Source organism: Streptopelia decaocto (assembly GCF_964273445.1).
Source record: "Streptopelia decaocto genome assembly, chromosome: 1".
In the NCBI taxonomy this organism is placed as follows: Eukaryota; Metazoa; Chordata; class Aves; order Columbiformes; family Columbidae; genus Streptopelia; species Streptopelia decaocto.
Window position 1 is genome coordinate 108,137,740 of NC_138663.1, and position 23,025 is coordinate 108,160,764.

General features: G+C 37.0%; 1 protein-coding gene across 3 annotated transcripts in view; it reads left to right on the forward strand.

Annotated features, from left to right (window-relative positions):
* The window catches only part of POLA1 (DNA polymerase alpha 1, catalytic subunit), a 206,134-nt gene that overhangs the window by 109,625 nt on the left and 73,484 nt on the right, over nt 1–23,025 (forward strand). The window contains exon 35 of one of the 3 annotated variants that reach the window (XM_082050694.1): nt 7,331–7,440. The exons of the other annotated variants lie outside the window; for them this stretch is intronic. Coding sequence (XP_081906820.1) covers nt 7,331–7,426 — 96 coding nt within the window. The 3' untranslated portion in view covers nt 7,427–7,440. The remainder of the gene's footprint in view (nt 1–7,330; nt 7,441–23,025) is intronic. 3 annotated transcript variants of the gene reach the window in all.

Consider the following 23,025-nt stretch of genomic DNA (forward strand, 5'->3'; position numbering starts at 1 on the left):
TCCCTTGGCAGGGCAGTGGACAAGCGAGCCTGCGAACTCTGGAAGATGTCTTTGTACTCTCATCTTGTTGCTTTGGTTGAACATTTAATACCTTCAGTTATGTCACAAGAGCGGTTAAAACCTCAGTTAAAATTAAATCCTTGAGTGAATCGCTACATTGCGGTTTATTTGGTTACAGAAAATGTGAGCCCACAGATAACAGCGGCCAGTTGATTGGGAGAGGAAAAAAAAGCTCTGCTTGCTACCAGAGGAGAAGCCATTGGACTATCTTAATGTTTTACTAAAATGTTACTTGCATGTTCAGTACTTTGCAAATACTTCAGATAATTTGTTTGCAGGTGGTCTTAAAAGGGGTGCTAAAATAGTGATCTTATCTAAGGGTAAAAAAAATAACATCATGCTCCACTCTCTTGCCACCGCTTTATTATTTTAAGTATTTGACTTTGGTACTAAAAGAACAAAAATCTACTGTGAGCTGTGGATTCATAGGAAATAAATGGCTTTTGCTGACACATCAGCTAAATTGGTTGGGAAAGAAGCCACACAAAGGCTCCTTTTGGATTATAAAAGATGTTTTTAAAAAGTGTTACACATTTAATGAGTGTGTCTGGCTTGACTTTTTGGGCAAAAGTCAGCTTCTTGTTGGACAAAGCTGTCTCACCTTTATGAGATGCCAGCACAGACACAGTGGTAAACAAATTCCTTTATTCTCTATTCTGTTCTGTATTGTTGCTCTCCATACTGACTGCTCAGTAGAGATCTTCCATACCTGTTTCCAGAAGTATGTTATCAACAATAGCTGCCATCTCAGCATACCTTTTTTTTCTGGTGACAAAATTATATATACTGAACTGCCTAAAAATCAACCATATTCTCAAACATTTAAGCATATCTAATAATAGTGTTTTATTATTATGGCTAACGCTTTTTAAAAAGTTGAATTTTAAGACTTTTTTTTTCTGAATAGGAGAGTGGTAAGCTAATTCTTCCAACTACTCAGAGGGTTAGGAAGTTACTGCTAAGTTGTTAAACAGGAGAAAAATCTTCCAGAGTACTAGACATCTACTTCATTGAAGTTGTGCTTAATACCAAGTTAGCTTTTATAGGAGGTATTTTGTTACAGAAGAATTACTTTGTTGCATTACCTAAAGGAGACACTGGTGGTGTTTATTTTTAATTGGTTTTTTTGTTTGTTTGTTTTTAACCCAGCAACCGTTGTTTTTTTTAGAGAAAAGTGGTGTTAAAGCTATCAGATTATGAAAGCTCTGCTACTACTTCAGAGAGCCTTGAGCCATCCTCAGCATCTTTCACATGAGGAAGAAAAGGATGCGCTTTCCTTGAACTTAACAGTTTGGGCCATTTTCTGTGATCTGGTAAATATAAATTGTATCCTGATTATCCATCTATGCCTATCAAGCATGTTTTAATGGATGGATGAATGAGTCAAATCCTATGCATGGAAATATACAAATATGCAAAATATGGGTCTAATTATAAGGCTTCTAAATTTACACAAGGTCAGGTAAACAAGGCACTATGTAATGATTATTAATTGTTAATAATGCCTTTGACAAAACACATTTCTGCTCTGAACACCTAACGTTTTTGCCTGTTTTGTTATATGAAACAGACAAATTGATCAGCTAATAGGAAAAAAAAAAAGAAAAATAATTTTCCCCTATCTTTTCTTCTACCTCCCTTCCATAATTGCTTAGTAATTATTTACGAGTAGTGAGAAGGGTGCTGTTCTGAAAAATAAAAGTGCATTCAACAGTATATATAAAAATTCCACAGTAAAAACTGAATACATTTATTAACATTTATTCATTGAATAAATGAATAAATTCATTAACAGGTAACTTTTTTCCTCGTAAGGTAGTACTAGAGTCATTGAAGCTCCGACAAGCTGTTGTCCTATGTGATGAAAAAGAACAATTTTTTCTGTTTAAGAGTTATCCTTTGAAACTGTTTCTAATCTTTAAAAAGTGCTAAGTCTGTCCTGCCTTAACTCTGTTGCCCTTTCCTTCACCTTCATCCATGTACCTTTTAAACTTACCTTCCACTTTTCTCTTGTGTCTTTTGGTCCACTGTAAATGTTTGTCATTCACAGTGAATATGACAGATGAATATGAAGAAAAGGAGAGGAGAGAAAAAAGGCTGAAATGTGAAATATGAGGTTTCCTTGTTAAATGAAACTAAACAAAACATGCAAATGCAAATTTACTTTCTTTGCTAGATACATATGTTTATATTGGGTTTTAAAGTTCTGTGAACGAACAGTAAATTTGGACAGGAATGGTGAAAGGGGTTGCAGGTAGAAAAAACCTATCTATAATGCATTTCATAGTTTTGCCTGAAATTTTTCTCTGCTTTGCAAGTACAGCCCTCTCCCATTGCAAACTCCCGCAGCCCTAACTTTCTTTCAGCACTACCACTTGCTTTCTGTAGTGCTGCCACAATCCTAAAATAACACATTCTGAAGACAAAACAAGTTTAAACCTCCTGAGGAATCAAACACATTTGATTTAAATACTGAGAAAAAGTTCAGTCTTCCATGCTGGTTAGGTTGTTGCAGCCCAAAAACATAGACTAAGTATCGACCTATGAACAAAGAAGTTTTATTTAATGAAGGGATTTGCCCTGTGTAGTATTGGTCTCTGATTTTAGCTGAATGCCTAATGATTCAAGGAGCGACCTCAAAGACAATGTTTTTCAATAAAACATCTGTTAGGATATGCAGTTCCCTGTTAGTGGGCGACTTATCTGCTGAAACTGGAAGCATTCACACCTGCACAACTGTACAAGTCTACTGCACATACAGCTTTTGTATGGCACTTGGTGGCAGGGAGTTTCAAAGGCTATTTGATAGTGTCTAAAATATTTCCATTTTTCACTGCTGTGGTTTTGTCATCTTTTGAGCTTCACTGAAATTCTATTTTTAATTGCAAAGAAAGGTAAACAAAATAAAAAGTTTAACATCAGTATACTTCATTGTCTGCATTTCTAGGCTTTCTTTTGTCAACTTCTGTTTTCATTGACTGTCTTTTGCACTCCTTTTATTCCTCTTCTGCCATGATAGTGGTGGCAAAACTAAGTATCAGCAGGCACTGATGTTCACTGATGTGAACTGTGGTTTTGATGAGTACACAAAGGCTATAGCTATTTGTCAAGATCCTTTTCATCTTTTATGTTTCTCAATATCCATACACAGAATTGCTTAACATAGATTGTTTTTAGCACTGCAGATGTTCAAACTTATGGCAGGTACTGTATTAAACATGTTTCAACTCCTGTTAATCCTGGGAATTTGTAATAAAAATCATTCTTTCAACTAGTCAATTTACCTTTTTCATGATAGATAAATTTACTTTTTGTAACATGCTTGTGGTCCCTCTGAGGCTGTTCTTTATTTTCGAATGTTTGTAGAAAGTGATGTTATTTCACTATACCTGGTATGTTTATAACCACTGGAAAATTTATTGTATCATACTTTTTTTCCTTTGTATTTATAGAGCTGGATTTGTTGTTGTTCTTTGCATTAGCTGCTTCTATCTGGTTTTAGTGATGTACCTAGGATTGTAGACAGCAATTTAAGCGAGGCCTCTCTGCTGCCTTTATACAGAGAAATGATTACTTTTAGTCCTTTGTTCAGTTTTTTTTTCTCTGCTGCTTTCTTCTAGTTCACTTTTCTTTTTGATTAGTGTATTATTTTAGCATAATTTTTGCCTTTCAGCGTCAGTCTCTCACTGTGAGCTAACATTCATCATTCTCGCATCTCTCCTCCCTTCCTCCCCAATATCACCAGTATTATCGGCGCTGGTTTTTGTATTTATGCTCTTTTATAACTTTGTATTTATCTGTTGCGTTTCTGAATCTTTCCTATTTTCCACTCTTTTAAGAACTTCTTCCAATTTGTATGTAACTGTCACCTAAACAGTTTCTACTGTTGATTGTTTTGGCTCTGCGCAGAAAACCTGGGTGGTAAACTGCCTTGTAAGCTTAGCAGAGGCTGAACTTTTCCATCTTCCAACACAAGGAGCTCTCAATTCTGATATGAATTATTTGTCTTTTCTCCTACGTCAGTGCCAAAGTAAGTTTGGATTCTTGCTACCAAATTGAGTTTGTTTGGGTCAAGCTGACCTCCATGTGAGATCCCAGAAGACTGGTTGTTTCGGGTTTTTGCAGGCCTCTAATTCTGGGTTTTCTAATGCTGCTCTTCTATAACGTGGAACTGGTACCAGTAGGTAGATTCTATTAGCTTAGTTCCGTTACTTTCTGTAAATTATTCAAATGATCACTCTCCTCACTGGTTAAAAAAGTACCTATGAATGTTCACATATCCTGAAGGCTGTTTGGTAATTCAGAATTATTCTTTATTTTACAACTGTGGTACTACAAACAAAAGAAAGTGTGGCTACATAATTTGATCACTTGGACCACACTTGGGGCAATTTCGGCCACTGGTTGGATTTTGGAGCTTGAGTGGATTTTTTCTTTTTTAACTAATTTCAGTAAGGGTATATAGTGCATTGTTACTGATATATTTTTATTTTATTTCCCTTCAACTTTTATGCATATTGATAAGTTTAGTCTGTTTTGCAAATACTTACTAATGCTATAATACGTTTTCCCATATCTCCCTTCTCAAATTTTTACTGTTATTGATTGAAGATTCAATTGAGAAATGTGTTTAGAACCCTGCTTTCTGTGGTAATCATAGAAGTCAGTGGGAAGACAAGAAAATTGTATTGAAAGAAATTGTGTGCGTGTGTGTTTTGTGTTTCAGCATAGATTATCTCTGCCAAAATAATAGCTGTCATTTTGTTCTTGTTATATTAGTGGCCTGTAGCTTACTACTACCCTTTTTGCCGTGCTTTTGTCCATTCGTCTGATTGTGAGTAGAAAAATTTTGTGAAGGGCCATAATTTGGGGGCTTTATTATGCTAATAAAATCAATATTTTGTTATCTATTTAAATTAAATATTCCAAGATGGTGACCCCACTCCACCCTAGTATCAAAGCTGCAGACCTTAACATTCAGTGACTTTGAAACTTGAGTTCTGTTTAGAATTTCATGTCATGCCTGTCGCAGGGGAAAAAGATGGAAAATGTATACGCTGAGCCTATAGGACTTCCTGCAGTGCTTATTAATCCTTTATGGATCATTTGAAATGTTTCTAGTTTATTTAAGCTTTGCTGCCTGTATCAGATTGTTCTGCAAAAAAAAGGAGAAAGTGATCATGCTTTGAATTTTTAAAAATGATCTCACTTTCAAGCAAAAGCACTTTTATGCTCCATTAGAGCTGAATTTGCCAAACTCTTACATCGTATTAACACAAGCTTTACTGGATAGATAAATGTGTTGTTCAAAGACTGACTAGAACTTTACCAAACTGCATATTAAGATTTTGTCCTCTTGCAGTTTTTGTCTTGAATATTTTCTTCATGCAAATGGGCGAAGAGGCAGAATTATTTCATTAAGAAACTGTGCAGCACAGTTTTAATCTCTTAGGACAGAAAATAGGGAAATCAAATTTAGTAGTTCAGTATAAGACTAGAGAGTCTGGTAAAACTGCTAAGGGTGGCATCCTTCTTTTGTGGACAAGTATTCAAAGTTTATATACATAATTGGGGCTCTGCTTTTTATGTTTTGATGCTGTTTTTAAAATAGGTGATAGAGTTTTAGAATAAATGCATTATGATTTTTAGCTTGTAAGACAAAAAACAAACCTCTGGATCCACAGGCAGCAGATGAAAACTCTGGGTAAACTTATCCTGTTGGCAAATTAAGCAGTAGTGTGCAAATGGAGTCCACCAGCACAGGGGTGAGTTTGCCATTGAATTCACTGCACTTCACAGGCATACAGAGACCTGCAGGTCCCTTTGTAGGAAGGTTTGTCTGAAGGTTGAAATATCCGTGTTTTCTATTTTCTGGGATCCCTTTCTTTCAAAATATATTTTCCTGTGTCTAATTAGTAATTATATTTACAGGTGGTTGTGTTGTCTTGTAAGTACTACTTCCAGGGAACTTTTTAATTGTTGTGTGTGCTAGTTAGGCCAAGATCTTTATGATAATGTAGGTATACTATCTCTTAGTTTTACTATTTCCATAATATTTCAATATGCTCTCTGCTCAGAATTATGTTTTTCAGGCATGGGTTATATGAACTTTCTGCCTTAAAAATCAGTAACTTCACAGCAAAATGGAAAATTGTTTGTTGTTAGTCTCTAGGAAGTCTCTTGTAAGAAGTCACATTCAATACTGGAATCTTATTTCTTCTGTTTCTGTTATTTCATGCGTTTTATAACATAGGAGTATAGATTAATATCAATATGCAGTAAAAACATCTTTTATATGTTTATATGCTTTTACAATATGCTTATTATCATAGTAACTTAGGGAATCTATTAGGTTAGTATATTTCTTTAAATGTTTCTAAAACATACATAAAGTATTCTCCAGGTATTACACCAGAAAATTTAAGTGTCTGGTTTTTTTGAGGAGGCACAGACTTCTTGAGTGCCCATGCCAGGACATTCTGTGTGTGTGATCATTATTCCATTAGAAAAACAAAACTCAAAACCAGACTAAAAAAAAAGGAAGCAAAATTATTTGGAATATCAGCTTAAACTTTCAGATATTTTGTTTTTGTGTGTGTGTGTGATCTGACTTGAATTTTAGTCAAAGGAAATTCAGAAAAGGAAAATGTAATTTTTATATATATGTATGTGTATGTGTTGCATATGTAAATATATATATATAGCAGATATGTATCTGATGGAATCTGGGAAACAATTGGATTTTTTTTCCTGAATAAGTAGACTAAATAATCTGAATTATTCGTAGTGTTTGCTTTTAATCTTCTGTCTCACTTTTCCCATCTTCTGACCTTTCTCATTTGTCTCTATTGCTGTCTTCTTGAGTTTTGATAAGTTAATAATGCCTGAGTTGTGCTAAAGCTAATTTAAAAGAAAAAAACCCTTCAAAACACTCTGAGTGAAAGTGTTGTCACATGTTATAGAAGTTCCTGGCTTAGAATTAACGTGTCTAGTTTAAGATAGGTATTTGAGGAGGAAAAGATTTAATTCATAAAGATCAGAGGTAACTAATTGGAGAAGTCAGGGTAAATTATTCTGGTTAAAAATACTGGATGATAAGGGTTTGTCGTAGACATCTTCATTTTGCTGCTGATTACTCTTTCTAACGATAATGGTCTTCACTGAGTCATACATCAGCCTCTACAAACGGTGTAGCAGTCTTTCCTGTAGTACTTATGGAACTGTATTGGCCTAAGGTGGAACTTGATCTTGCATATTTCTTGTCACACAGCATGAGAAAAGAGGTTCTACCAAACTTTCTCCATGTTCCCATACGTTACATCTGTTAAGAAACACATGCCAACCAGCCCAAAGGACTTGCTGCTGATAATATGGGATGGGGTAGGAGAGACAAAAGGGGGATGAATTGCATTCAGGGGTTTTTTGGTTGTTTTTTTTTTTTTTGTTGGGGGTTTTCACCTTCCCAACCATGTCGCCTAATGATATATGCCTTCGATGGATTGGGTGATGTTTTCTTTTAATAAATCAACGTGTTTGCCAAGAGCATCTTCAGCTGTCATATGGAGCCTTAATGTTTTTGTTTTGTTTCTCCCAGGCCCAAATATTTGGAAGTTGTGAACTATTTTGTGATAACATTAATCAAGTTTGTTTTTCTCTTAAGTAGTTCTGCTGGCATTCAGAGTGTCTTGCATTAACTCCTGTTAGTACCCACCTGTGACAGTAATAGTCATAAGTTAATCCTCAAAAAGCTGGAGACCATTCTTATGACTGGATTCAATGTTTCTCAGGCAGCATATACTGCTGTTCTGCAGCTGGTCACTGGGAATTCATCAGCACGGAACCTCTGCAGTGCCATAATTAACTAACATTCGTTGAAATAAATTTTGAAGGGAAAGATTTTGTTTCCTTTTCCTTTATCCTAGAGCTCTCCGGAGAGTGACTTACTCTAAGCAGCAAACATCAAGTAGCTCTGACTACTTCAGAATGAATTACAGTCAGTTCTGAAGGCTGTGGAGAATTGGATAAACACTGGGAATCATTTTGGGGGTTTTGCTGATATCAGCCTCAACTAACCGCTATGGCCACCTTTTCATTAATTTTAACATCTAGCTTAGTATGAAAACAAAAATTCATTACTTGCATCCTTTCCACATCTAAAATAATTTCCAAACTAATTATCACAGAATTATAGAGGAATTCAGGGTGAAAGGGGCATCAGGAGGTTGCCTGGGGGAGTTCTTCGCTTCAAAGAGGGCTATCTTTGAAATTAAATCCAGCTTCAGAGTTGCTCAGGACCTTGTCCAGCCATGTTTTGCCTCACATCCTTGGTCTGGCCCTCCTGAAGATGTAGCTGTCTGTCACAGCACAGCATCATGCGCTGCCCCATGTGCCACATTTCTGCAGTCACCACGAGGTCACAGGTTTCTAAAACTCTGCACAGTCTTCCAGTTCTTCTTGCTTGGCCCCTGTGCTCCATGTCTTTGAGCAGGGGCACTTAAGATGGGCTCTGAATTGTGCTGCATTCAAGGGGGACGTGAAAGCTTTCCCATCTTGTTGTCCCCTGGGTGTTTCGTCACTGCTGCTTGTACTGTGACTGCTCTCCAGGCTTTGGTCACCATCCCAAAAAGATCTAGCTTAAAGTCATCCTCATTAGGTTAGCAAGCCTGATGGAAAAGGTGCTATTCCCCTACTTTGGCAGATGGATCTTACCACTTCCCGCCCTGTTACTGAGGAGGGGCAAAGGATAGGTTCCCTTGACCTGCTGGTAACACTCTTGCCTTAGGCAGCTGAGGATGCTGTTGGTCTTCTCTGCTACAATGACATGTTGCTAACTCATGTTCAGTTTGGTATCCACCAGTTTTGTGTCATCAGCAAAACTTGCTGAGGGTACACTGCCCCATCATCCACATCGTTGATGAAGATGTTCAACAGGACTGGACCCCTGGGCTACACTGCTACTTACTGGCCTCCAACTAGATTTTGTGCCACCCTCTGGGCCTGGGTGTTGAGCCAGTTTTAGATCCACCAAGTTTTTCCTACCACTGACTCATATTATCTAGGTTTAAGTTACCTTGTGTCACTTACACTTTTCTCCCATGATTATACTTAGACATTTTCATAGAGTCAACTCTCAGTCTTCTTTTTTGATAGCAAGAGATGGCTCTTCAAGGTCTGTTGCTGTTATGCCTTTCTTTTTTCAAGGCCTTGAAGCATTGTTTATGGCTCTTCAGTGTACCAGTTAGTTTTCTCTTTTCTTTAGCTATTGGCACCAGGACTGCATGTGCTCCAGTATCTTTCTCAGCAGTATCTGTGAAGAAATTCACCTCAATACTCATACACAGTTCTTCAGTATTAAATTGCCACATTTTGCTATGTCTGCCTTTAAAGTTTATGTTGAATAACTTATCTATCATGACTCCTTTTCAGCTGATTATTTGTGGCACACAGTATCCCCATTCTGTAGGTGTGAACTTTAGTCTTTATTCCCAGTGTGCCATTTTTGTTTCGCTGTACTAACGTGTATTTTGTTTTCAATGAGCACAGTTTACCAAACCAATTTCCTCACGCTTCTCATTATTTGCTGCTCTGCTTTTGTCATCTGTACATCTTATCTGAATTGATTTCTCTCTTCTGCTAATCACTGATGTAAATTTTCAAGAGTGTGAGTGTAACCTTTTCTTTGTGATACATCACCAGAATCCCTCTCTATCCCATATTGACAAATGCTTGCTTGACTGCCATCACTTTGTGTCTCACGGACGATTGATTTTTTTGAGACACTTCAACTTTGCACCTCTTAATCCATTTCTCATGTACTTTATTAACACTGTGCAATGCTAGTTCTATTGCATGTCCTTTGGAGGTAAATAAAACGCTGTTCAAGAGATTAATTATAGTACATCTGCCTTTCTCAGCCATACTTGTAATCTTATGAAAAAAATGGACTGTCATGCTTGGTTGAGGCTGTTTTGTATGAAAACATGTTGGCTGATGCTAATTACATTCCTGTTCTTAAATTTTTGATCAGTATCTGATGCATACGAAGAGTTACATGGATCATTCTGGTTTGCTTGTATAACTATTTTAATGAAAATTAGCATTTTGGTAAATACATGTGTCTCAGTCTTTTGAGGTAGCTTCGAGTATTGAGAAGTCCAGCAAGTAACGGATCTTCTTGGCTCTAGTAATACAATGAAGTTCAAGCGTTTATTATATGAATATACTGAATTTTGAAGGCCTATTAAGTATTTTATTACTAACAAACCAGAAGATAGTTTTTAATCTTTTTGCTACTAGACTGTATTGTGCTTTTCCAAAATACAGGAAGAAGTTACACTTCTGGTTTTTTGTGCTGTAAACAATTTTGGTTTTTTCATCACTTTGACTCAGCTCTATATTCTTAGTTAATACCTGTCTTAATTTTTCTTGTCAGTGTTCTCTTTCAGAAAACTTTTGATATATGTCAGCAGCTGTCTGCTTTCAGTCTCCATTTCTTACACATCTCTTTTATGCATTCTACAAAGTTAAAAATTTTCTTGTAATTTTGCTTACCTTAAGAAAAAGGACTTTCAAGTTGATTGGAACTGCTCTTTTACCCATATAAAAATATAATCGGGTCATAATACTGTTTGCTAAGTAGTCACAGTCTTCTACTCCAGTCATTTAATTGTCTTTACCTGAGGATTTGTTTCAGACATTTTTTTGTTAACTGTTCTCTCTAGATTTTAGAAGATATTAGTTCTAGAGACTTTGGACAACATGTGTCTCCCACAAACTCAAAGCAGCAACATTTTTCTCGCAGATAGGGAGTAACAAGTAACCTGCTCTGCTCTCGAGAGGTTGCAGCTGGAAAGGTGCTCTTGGGCCCTACTAATTTCAGTGTTGAGCTGTTGGCTTTAACGGCCTTGCAGGTCTCAGTAGCAGGTAACCTTTTAAAAAAGAAAGGTTAGTGTTTCTGAAGAATCATTCTTTGCCTGCTGTTTGTTCTTCTTGAATGTGATTAATTTTTTTTTTTAGTGTTAAATTAAAAAAAAAATGTCTGCAACAAAAACATCCTGTTTATTTTGTTTGCTGTGTCTGTTACCAGTGTATAAGCAACAGAAAACAGTCTCTTCCCCATTTTCAGGTCTTTTAGGTCAATGAGTTTGTGACAGGAGTGTATTTCTATTGAGTTGGCTTTTCCTTTTAATGCTTACACAGGAGCATCAATTGCTTAAGGTCCATCTGGTTACTTTAGTTGGTGTCTAGAACAGTCTACGTTGACAAACTCCTTGATGTCTTCTGGGCCAACCATTCCCCTCAAAGCAGGTCCAACTTTGATGTTAGGTCAGGTTGTTTAGAGAGGTTCCACAGCCTGCAATACCACTGCGAGAGCAGAGAGGTCTCTTTTGTGCAGCCCTTTTTCCTACTTTTAACGTGGCCAAATTCATCCTCAGTGGTCAGGCAGACAGTTCAGACGGTCACACCCACTTCTGTGAGGAGGGAGTGGTGCTGGCTGGCTTCACATCAGTCCATTTAGAAATACTTTTAGTAATCTGTGTTTTATGTAATCTGTTTCCATCCATATGAGTTGATATAAGTAGTTATATTTGTATATTGGAGAGGGTAGGGAGGAGGTTGGCTGTGTATCTGGGACCTTTTAGTTTGAGACTCAGCAAGAACAGCATCAACAACAGCAGCCAGTCGATTGCGCTGATTTGTTCCTTGGTATTTTCTTTGTTGCTGCTACTACTTCTTTAAAAACAAAACAAACGAATGAAAACAACCACCACCGCTTCCTATCGTTGTTCTTTCTGAAGGCTTGTCCTTCTCATTTTTTTCTTACTAGCCTCAAACCATTTTATAATAAAATTTATCATGTATTACGTTGGTGTAAGTTTTGAAAACAAAGCGTTAACATTTTAAAACATTGCCACATTTTAGGTGTCTGGCTTGCCATTTTGGATGCCAAATCTGTCTAAAGCTGAGTTGTAGCTGAAGTTTTAACCTAAAATGAATTAGCATTTTTTCAGGACTAAGGAAATCTGTTGTTTCATTCTTGAACTAATCCACAACAGCTCTTCTGAGATGCTCTTGTTCCTTTCTGGCTTCAGTTGTGGGTCCTCAGAGTTGAGCACATCAGCCTAGATTTTTGAGTGCTTTCTGTTCATCATGGCAAGCAGTAGATATGCCCAACTTATAAGCCCTTGAAAAACTTAATTATTAATTAAAAAAAATCTATAAGCTCTCAAAACTCCATCTCCCTCTGACATTCGTGATCTCTGGTCTGCATCTGTACAGTGTGCCATGTGTGGAGGTTTCCCTTCAAAAGATGTTTGCTACTACCAGGGAGATTGATATGGCATTGGGGTACCAGGTGCTGCTGAAGAAATCAGTCTCTCCTAAAGAGGCAAAGACTGTGCAGCCTGCCTGTAGTGGGAAGGGTAAATCAAGTTAAGGCCGGGGGAGGCAGAACAAGAGTTCTCTTTTCAAAAAGAATAGGCAGATCTAAGGGAAATTTTGCGAGAGACCTAAGAGGACTTGCAGGAAAGAGTTGTGGGCAGGTGTTGAAAGTACCTACAGAAATGGATGGGTAGCTGAGGGGAGGAAGCCTAAGGAGGAAGCCTGACTATCTCAGAACTCTTACCAAAAGGTTTTTTGAGACTTTTGAGTGTCTTACTTGATGTTCATTTTAACTAAATGAGAGTAGCAAGAAGAAAATGGAGCCATTTAAAGTGGAGTTAAGTAGGGCAGAGTATGTTTATTATCTCAGAACAAAGTATGCTACACATATATTTTAATCACTCCAAATCTAAGTTTTATAAAACTAGAAGTTGCATTTGAAGTGTACACATCTCGGTACGTGAACCTGCCTTAGGTCCACCTAACAACTATGTTTATGCACAGTAGTGATCATCTTCAGGAGGAATGAATGGGAAAGGGGAAAATCTGATGTAATATAAATTAGTTTAATGGAAGCCCACTGGTGTGAGAGTGCTTGAATTATAATCACTTACTTATTGCATGATACTGCAGTAAAGTAGTGTTAAAGTTGTTCAGGTGACCTTGCCATACCTGAAATGCAGGTGCTGTGGCTTCGAAGTATTTAATATCTGGCTATGAGGAAGCGTATGCATTTCATCCTTCCTTCCTCTTTTCTACTGGTTGTCTTATGTCATCCCATGAAAATCCATCTAGCTTTGATAATTTTACAAACCTTTAAGAATTTTTTTTTCAGTACAGAGCAGGATCATGATTTTAAAAAAAACAATTGCAAGAATTGAGTATAGATGAGTAAAGAGACTAGAATTGGCACATGGGACTGGAGGTGGAGCTGGGTGAAACTAAAAGCAAAGAAACTGAACTGAGTGGAATTGGCTGAATTTGAATACAGGTTATCTGCTGGATAAGCACGTGCCCGGGCAGGTAGGCTTGGCATAGCATGAGGAGGCAGGCATAGATTAAGCTCTCCTGTGAAAATTGGGACAAGAGAAGCAAGCAGTTATATTTGCGTGTGACTGGCCTAATAAAAAGAGTATGAGAAAATTCCTAAGTCTCTGCTTGCCTCTGTTGTTGACAAATAACAGGCAAAATGTGTACCTTGCAGAGAAGATGGAAATTCACGGTTATTATGGGTTACTCTGTTTATTACAAGCAGCAAAATCTGTGTGTTCCTTTGAATCCTGTTCTGTAGAAGAATGGGCAGAAAGATGGAATTTTTAATTTAGAAATAGAAGATGGATCCTGATTCTTATGCGTTGGACATTTGAAAGTTGAAAAAAATCCTAGAGTGAATAGTACTTACTTAAAATACATAAATGGTCTTGATTAAACTTATCCCATTCTCTCTTTTTTTCAGTACATTGCAGCCTATAGGTTGGCCAGCACTCACTCATTAGATGAGCAGCTAGTCTGTGTTTCACTGCATTGCTTAGTGCATGCCCTTTACATTACTGAGTACACACTCTGAAAATTTACCTGAAGTTATCTATTTTTCTCATGGAGTTTTGTGTGTCATGCTTCACTGTAGGATCAAATGGTTCTTAAGGAACATCTTTACAAGAGCTGTGTAAAGCAAGGGGACAAATTATTATTTTCATTTCTCAGAGAAATGAGGCATAGGGGAATGAACATCAAATGTGTATATAAGTTTGTGGGCCGAATTTGTGAAGCAAAGGATCTGTGTTGTGTAACTACCTGAAGCACAGGTTTTGGGTTACTGTTGAGTCTACTTGAAACTTCAGCAGTGTAAACCTCCAAATTTCACTGAAAACAGACTGATTCCTCAAGTGATCGTCACTTGTGAGTTGTTTCGATAAATTGAAAGCGACTTGTCCAGCAGCATGGAGAATTGCGTAGCAGAGGCACAGAATATGCTTCAGCTCCCTGGGGCCAGATTTATTTGCCTTCAGCACTTTGTTTCCATTTCTTTCATTTTACTATGTACTCTCCAGTGTTCACACTACGCAGGAATGCAGCAGTAGTGTTACTAGCTTTGCAAGCCTGTTTTATCCTAGTGGCAATCCAGTCCTTTAATGAGAATTAAAATATAGACGTGGTCCTTTAACTGTAAATTGACACATGATTTGTATGTACAGGGAACTGAAATGAGGATTATACTGGCTTCTGATTGTGTGCTTCTTGCAGCTTGATGTATTTTTCATATACTCTGTATGTGAACATAATAGTGAGAGCATCCGTTGCTAAAGGATGCCATTGCGTTTTACAGGAACCATGTACATACATCGCATGACAGAATTTGGCCCATAAAGAGACATAACTTGTTTTTATTAGTGGTATTATGAAAATTAAGCTCTCAGCCATTCAGTCAGTTCACTGTGGCATAATAGATGTTTTAGCACAGAACTCATGCTCCAATAATATATAGCAAATTTATTGTGAAGTCAGTTAGTAACAAGTATTAAACTGTTTTCAGCAGGTTTTTTTCTCAAGCAAAATTATTTCTCTCTATTCGTAACACATTTCTGAAATAATTGATTTTAATGTGCTTTCTTGAAGTCTTAATAGAAGCCTATGGTATAACAATAAGTTCTTTATGATTATAAAGAAAATAAGTTTAAAATTATTAGCTTATTACGTATATGATACTACTCATAGACAAATGTTTTAATACAGCAGGTATTCTGTTAGAAACCTCCCAATCTGATCATTTTCAGTGTTGTTATTTTTTTTTTAAAGCAGTTACTTCCTCTCTGATTTTGGATTTTAATCATGACTTGACTTAAGCTTTCATGTCTTACTGATGCTGCCAGTCAGAGAACTTGAGCACTAAACAGTTTACTCAATTATCTGCTATACAACAGCTGCTAATATTAAAAAAAAAAAAAAAAAAGCCATCTCATCTTTAGGTCTGCTGTGGACAAAAAAAGCAAAGGCACATAAGATGACTGTAGCTGCCCTGTCTGCTTGGCACCGTCTTCCTCCTCCTCTATCTCTCTCACTTTCAGTTTTCAGCGTAATGAAGAGCAGGAGAACAATATTCTGTAATTAAGGATTCCATTAAGTTGAAGAAAAGAGCAAATGGAGTTGTTTGTTCTCCTAGCTGAAAAAATTTGTCTGGGGCGGGGGTTAGTGGTAGTAGTGTGGAAGGAGAGAGAGGTGGGTGGAGAGACTAAGTCAGGGCTGTTTGTTGAATATACTGTTAAGGACTGTTACCATCCTAATTAATCAAGTTAGAAATTACAGCTGTAGTCGGTTTCCCTCCAATTCTTGTTATCAATTTTCTTCTCTTTTGAGACAAAGCAAATATAAATTTTGTGTTCATTTGTCATTCGTTCTTTGACTTCAGCATCTCTGAAAATAACAATGTAGCACAAAAGACCAGTATTTACCTAGTTGTAATGTGGGTTGCCATGGTGTTTTGCAAATTATTGCAATTATGTTCACCATGCGAGTCGCCCTTGGTAACTGGCGAAAAAACTGATAATCCTGTTTTGAACAAAAGGTCAAATTGCTGAATAGAAAGTCTTGATTAACTAAAAGATGTACAAAGTGGAATTATTTCCTACCATTCAGAAATAGTTCTTGATCGGGTTTGGGGGAGGGGGTGAGTAAGTACATCTGATTACTGAAGTACAAAGCATTGAAAGGATGTTGTCTTGAGCCTTTCATGTAGTCTTAATGGTGGCTTTTTTGTCAAATTTACCCATTTGCGGCATTGAAAGAGGCAGCTGCATTTAAGCTTGAGAGATGGTGCTTTTTCAAGAGTTCAGTGCATGGAAAGTTCTCAGCAGTATCTGCAGTTTACTATTAGACCTTCAGCTATTAAAACTGATGTGCTGCATTTGAGCCCATAGCTCTTGGTGCTTGTAAAACCCTCTGACTGATGATCTAATAAAGAGCTCTTACCGGACAATCTCTGATCAGATACTTTAGAAAAAAATGAAAGGAAAAAAAAATAACCACAGCTCTGAAAAGGATGGGCATAGAAACACATGGCTGTACTGAAGAGTTTGCTTTTGTAATCTGCAGTGGAAATATTAATAAATATGACTTTGTTTTCAGTTTAAGTACTTCAAATGGCCAACATATTACCCCAGAAATCATTTTTATTTACATTTACAAAAGTAAAAATCAATCTGAAAAGATTAAAAGTTCTTTGTAATCACCAGTACTCAAAATTGCATAAAAATGTATAGAGGGAATGGTCTTCTTCTGTTGTCAAATTCAAAACACCAGGATGGATTTCCTGCACTTTAATGCTTTGAATTTCCTTTCCTCTTTCCTGTTTTTTTCCTATGGGGGTGCAGGGGATGAGTGAAGAGGATTAAGGGTTTTTCTTTTTTAATTATTTTACTTTTTGTTTTTAAATAGCTACCTGGAAATTAATTCTTAAAACTTTGGAGAGCCTGTGTGAGAGCAGCATGAAAGCAAAGTAAACCTGGACAAGTTTGTGGGTTGACATTGTGCATCACCTAGCAACCCCCTGGCTCATCCAGTTCCCTTGTCTGCCCCTGGTCCTGTTTACAGACCATTCAGACTGCTCTTCGAAACCATGAAAGATATTCAGTTTCATTAGTGCCATTCTCAAGGAGAAAATAATTAAACTTAAATGAACAAACACTGCTTAGTGATGCTTTAAACTTTTCTAGTTTAAGGTGACCAGACTGTTGAGACAGCCGTTACCTTTCACTCCGTTGAGCTCCTCTGAACTTACGTACCTATGTGTGTACGTACATTGTCATTTTTTAAATTTTCAGAACTGTATTAAGTCCTTCAGTATTTAGAGATGTTCATAACCATATTGCAAAGATAATTTTTTCACATAAACAATCTATCTCTACCAACGTGAAACGTATACTTGAGTTGACAAACCTTACTGTTATTGCCACCCACATGAGTAAAAATCTCTGCATTCTTTGTTACATCTAAAGTCATATTGAACTTCCTGCAAGACAAGTCTGTGAAGGAGGAAGAAATTCAAGGACTGCACAAATGTCTGAGGGAAGAGGACAGAACTGTGGAAGAAGAGGCGGGGAGTAAAATATTTTTAGCTTTCTGACCAAAGTAAAGGCACAGATTTTAAGAAATCTTGAGTTCTTTTTGTTTGTATGTTGCTAAATTCTTTAACAAGCAACACATGGATGGGCTGTATGAGCAATTTGTGCTTTGCTGACAGTTGACAGACAAAGCAAAATTTTTCTGAAGTGAGTTACTGTACTTAGTTGTGACCTATGATAGCCTAAGAATGTGGCTTGCTTTCAGTTGTATGAATAGGGAGAAGATCTTTTGCAGAATGAACTTGAACATCCTTCCAGAGGTTTTAGCTCTCTATACAGAAATATGTAAGACATTTTTCACTGATCTTTTCTCAATGTAGTTTTCCATTTTCCGCAGTCATTTTAAGTATGCCTTCTCCCAGTTGCTTGCTTGAAATCCACTTTAACTGTTTTCAGATTGTCTTAAGTAAAATAAAATTGTTGGTAATTGCTGGTTCTCTTTGTGAGAACTATGTTAGCCTATGAACACTTGTGCTCTGCTTTTTAATGTCTTGGGGTACGTATTTTGGTGCCTAGAACCTTATTTTGCTGAAGATAAGAAGACCAAGGTACTGGCTTTGATGTGAAGTAAAGCAGAACGTACTTGCTAATTTAGTTTATGATGTACAACTGTTAAGGTTGGAATTTGTCCACTTGTGGTGCTATTACATGTGTTTAAATGAGGGCTACTGTTTGCATCAAACCTGTCATAAGGGTTTGGAGTGCTCTATTATCCTTTCAGTGGGCTGATGACAGAGCCTGGGTTTGCACAAATGAGATCAATAAGTTTCAAATAACTTGTATGAAATGACATGTGACTGTACATTTGAAGATGTCTTACTTTAAAAAAAAAATCAATTTTTAATAACATGTAAAACTCTTACATTGACCTACAAGATATTTTTCACTTCGGTCTTGTTTGATAAGTTTGTTTAAAGCATTTTTTTATGTTAGCTTGAGCATTTGGGATCTTTTTTGTGGCAGGGGAGTAGGGTGCATTTCTTGCTTCTGCCATTTTCTCCTGCTTTGATGATTTTTTTTTTTTTCTTTGAGACTTCTAATGGTCAAAGTGATATGACACATGCTGCTGAGCATACATTTTCTAGAGATTAATGAAGTTTTCTTTCAGTCTTGGGTGGTTTCTTTCAATTTTTTTTTTTCAGTTCTGAATTAGAAGGCAATTCAAGTTCTGTTATTTTGGAGTATCCAAATCACAAAATATCATTCTTGAAAATCTGGATAATGGTGAATTCAAGAGGAGCAGAGTGAACCATCCAGGAAAGGAATTTCCTTTCTTTGTTAGAGTTTTTTTATCCACTCCATCCCACAGCTGAATTCAGATCAGTTATATAGCCCAAAAGTCAAGAAGCTCTGAAAACGAGGAAGTGTTTCAAAAATAAATTGAAATTATATCTTCAACTTCCATTGAAGTGAGGCAGCATGAAATGGAGTGTGAAATGCAGTGGTCCCTGTTTACTTTTTCCCTAAATTGGATGATCAGGTAGCATCAGACTCTAAAAATACTCATACTGGGAAATGTAACCTATTTTTTCTGTCTGAGGAACTGGCTACAGTATTTATTGTATAGAAAAAGAAAAAATGAATGTGAAGTCAATGGCAAAGAGTTGATGAAATAGTTCCTTATCTATACTTGTGATCCAAATAGTCACGTACTGTGCTGGTTCTATGATCAGGTCTCTTAATGCACTAGAGTTAGCTTTATGTATAGATTTTAGAAACAAATTTCAGTCATCGTTAATATAATGGTTACTAAAACTATTTGCATTGCTTCTTGGAATTTAAAGCTAAATGTACACAACACCTAACAAAATACCAGAGCACATGGAATAAGCATTCCCTCAGTAAAGGATTTAAGCTGTACAATAAATTTATAGAAGGGTTTATGCAATCCTAAGCTTCTTCACCATTCTAAGTGTATGCTGCAGTATTTTTTCCTTTCAGCTGGAACAAGCTTGGCAGCTTGTTTAGAAAGGTACCAGTCCCACTTAAAATAAAGAGACAAAAGCTCTAGTCAGCCAGCATCAATAATAGACTCTTGACCCAGCTCCTTTTATAAAACAATTTATTTGAAGAGTCTGTGAAAATATCAAAGGAATTTGTTACTGGAAAATGATTAAATATTACAGTTAGGACAGCAGTATAAAGTCTTAAAATACAACATCCTCAAAAATCATCCTTGTTTTATAGACTCAAATTTGAGTATGAATATGTTAGGTAACTTAGTTTTAAGAGATTTTTGACTTTAAAGTTTTAGTTATGCCTGGCAGTTCAAGAGAACTTACACTCTTCATTTTGGAAACCTTTTTAATTTTTAAATTCTAGGATTAAATTTAGACATATCTTTTCCCTAGTAAGGAATCTCTTGAACCTATTATTAGGGCTTCTGTTTTAGTACAATATGGTCTCTTTGTAGTAACGTATTAAAGAAGTAGAGAGAGCTTTTCCAGTAATTTCTTGTTAAAGTTTGACAAAATGGAAAAGAAGGTTGGAATGACTAGTCAATAACATTGTCTATCCATATACTACTTGACATCTAAATGTCTGAACCTACTTATTGAAGAGGCTTTGCAGGTCCCCTAGATTTCCCTCAAAGATAAAATGAGATCTTACTCATAGTCTCACCAATCTTTTTTTTTTTTTCTCCTCAGTGCTTGGTATCTGGTTTGCTTGTGGAATATCAAAGCTTTGCAGGATCCTGAAAAAGTGGCTGACCCTGAATTCTGCATCACTGATTGCTTTTAACTCTGTTACTCTGTTTTTTAGGGTTGGTTTGCATGATTCATGTCAACAGAGTATGTCTGCCCTTTCCTTGTCAAGGAGATCATAATTGATAGGAAAAATGTCAAAATAGCTGAAGATGCTTCACCTGTGGAGCTGCAGGCCCACCTTCTGTTTCCAGAGCTAACTTCCAGTTTACAGAGCTAACAAAAAGTCTGTTTCCTCAGAGAATCTGGCTGTTTCATTATTCTGTAAAGGCTTCATTTCTGGTGGTGGTCATTTTGCTAAGGAATGAGGAAGAAAGGAAGCCTGATGGCTCATTTTCCATCCATGATACTCTTCTGTGACAGAATATTCTTTTTTATTTCCCTCAGATTTCTTTCTGACAAGTTTATCTCAAAATTTCACCTTGATAGAGAATTTACTTGTCTTTTCTTTCCCTTGCCCAAACAGGGTGGGTGACCAAGAGCTAGGTTTTTTGACATCATGAGGTGTTCCTTTCATATGTTGATCCAGTCTTCTATAAGTTCAGATAATTCAGTCTCCAGGTTGTTTGTATTAGTAGCTACAAGTTCCAAAGGAATGGCCATCTCTGCTCAGGCTGTCTAGGAGACTCATAGACTTGACTGTGTCATATGTCTTAAGATATCACCCGTGTGGAACCCTCCTGATCAGTGTTCTCCACTCAGTCTGCTTTGCTAGTCTTACTGATAAATTACTCCATCCGTAAGACTGAACAAGCAGCTGCCTGATGTATCTTTGTACCTGCTTTGGAAGGACAATCAGGATGAAGCAGCCGGCTGGAAGCAGCTAGAGAAAGTGTATGAAGCAGGCAGGCACCAGGAGACTGTGCAGTTCCTTTTCCTGCAGATAAGAATAGCGTGTTTCTGATTATACCAATCCTAGCCTCATCAAGTTCTCCATCTTGAGAAAGCCTTTCGAAAGTTGAATGAATCTATGCCTTTCTTGTGTCTAGCAGCAGTAGCATTGGTTTCTTTGTAAGAAAGGTCTGAGGTTTTTACCAGGCGCATTTCCCCATGAAAAAATGGCATGTTGCCTGAGGAACCAGAGTTATGCTGGACTTCACATTGCTAAGTGAGTGAAGTTTCCCTTGTGAAATCTTATATTTCACTATTTATGATAACATGTCTGACCTGAGGGGATTTCTTCTTGGGATTGTAGCAGTGGCAGGTAGATGTCACTCAAGTCTGTGTTACTTACCGAAATTCTGGAGAATGACACTGGTTCTCACTGTCATTCCAGTTTTCATTGCTGCTGAGATCTCATCAGGACGGTGCAAGTGCATTGGATTAAGTCACTGTTATTACGAGAGTATTTCTTTGTTCTGAACAGGAAAAAAAACAGGTTAGAAGTTGAAATTATGTAAAAGTAATTTGGTTTCTGGTACACAGCAGAAAAGCTTTCCTGACGTTACAGCAATAGCTCATCTTTAAGTTGATATTGACACCACATTTGGTATTTCAATTTTAAAATTGTGATGTATTTCTCTAAATATGTAGCTACTGCTAATAGTCAAAACACTTGCCAAAGAATGTGCAAACAGAGGTTTTGGCTCAAGTTTAATTCCTGAAATGCTGTATCCCACTGAGGAACATTTGTCTCTCTGCTTCCCCAAACATTCAACTATTTACGGAACACACAGACAGGTGCAACAGGGAGAACACTCTTGTGATGTAGAACAAGTTATTGCAAGTGGAACTGATAACTTTCAGGTTACTGAGTCAAGTCCACTGTTGCCATGAGAAACTTCGTATAAAATATTTCACAAAAGCAATCTATCTTTTAACATTGCATGGGGGTATCCGTAGATTTGGTAGTTTACCCTGTAATGCAGTATTGGTGGAACCTCATTCTTCCACGGGATTTAAAGCCACTTTGACCGTATTTGTCCTGTTAGGCAGTGCTATTCATAGTAATGGACACTGGCAGGAAAATGAGGTCTGAAGCCTTGGAATTAGTGGAGATAATATGCCTCTGTAAGAGTAGCCTGAAAGGAGAGGTCAGTTTGGAGTTAGAGTGGCTTGATTAGTAACTTACAGTGATGCCTGAATCAGAAAATGTTCGTTGTGTTGTCTCTCATGTTCAGCCTTGCTAAAGCTGGTTTGCCGATCAGTGACATGAACAGCAAGCTTATGCTGGTTGACTAGGAAAGCGTGTCCAGGTTATGTTCCTGCACTTCCCTTCTGGTAGGTTTGATGATTTAAGAGGATAAATTCAGCTCTGCAGTGAGGAAGACATGGCTTTTTGATCCAGTGTGCTTGAGGTTAGGTATCCCAGCCATCTGGAAATTGAACGTCACCCACCAAAATTCCATTTTCAAAAGTCAACACTAAGATTGTCTTCAATGGAGGGTAAGATTGTAGAGAATCAAGCACCAATTACATTTTAAATTCGGCTCCAAAGTGATGGATAGTGACCTCTGAATAATTTTCAGTTCTTGCAGCTTTCTTCTTTTTACTACCACATTTTTTCATTCCATTTGAACTTCTAAAGCATTGTAGTCCCTCAGCATCCAGACTGTCTGAAAGCAGGAACAGACAGAGAACTGAAGTGTCCTAAAGAATCACATTGAGTCCTCTGTTGTAGCAGGCAACCAAGCTACATTGTGAAATGGAATTTCTAAAAACTATTAAGATAAAGCTCAGTAAATGTATGTTGTTGACTCCTGCAACTTCTGCTTGAAAGGCTGTTCCAAAAGCACTTGCCTCTGTATTTTGGGGTAATATTT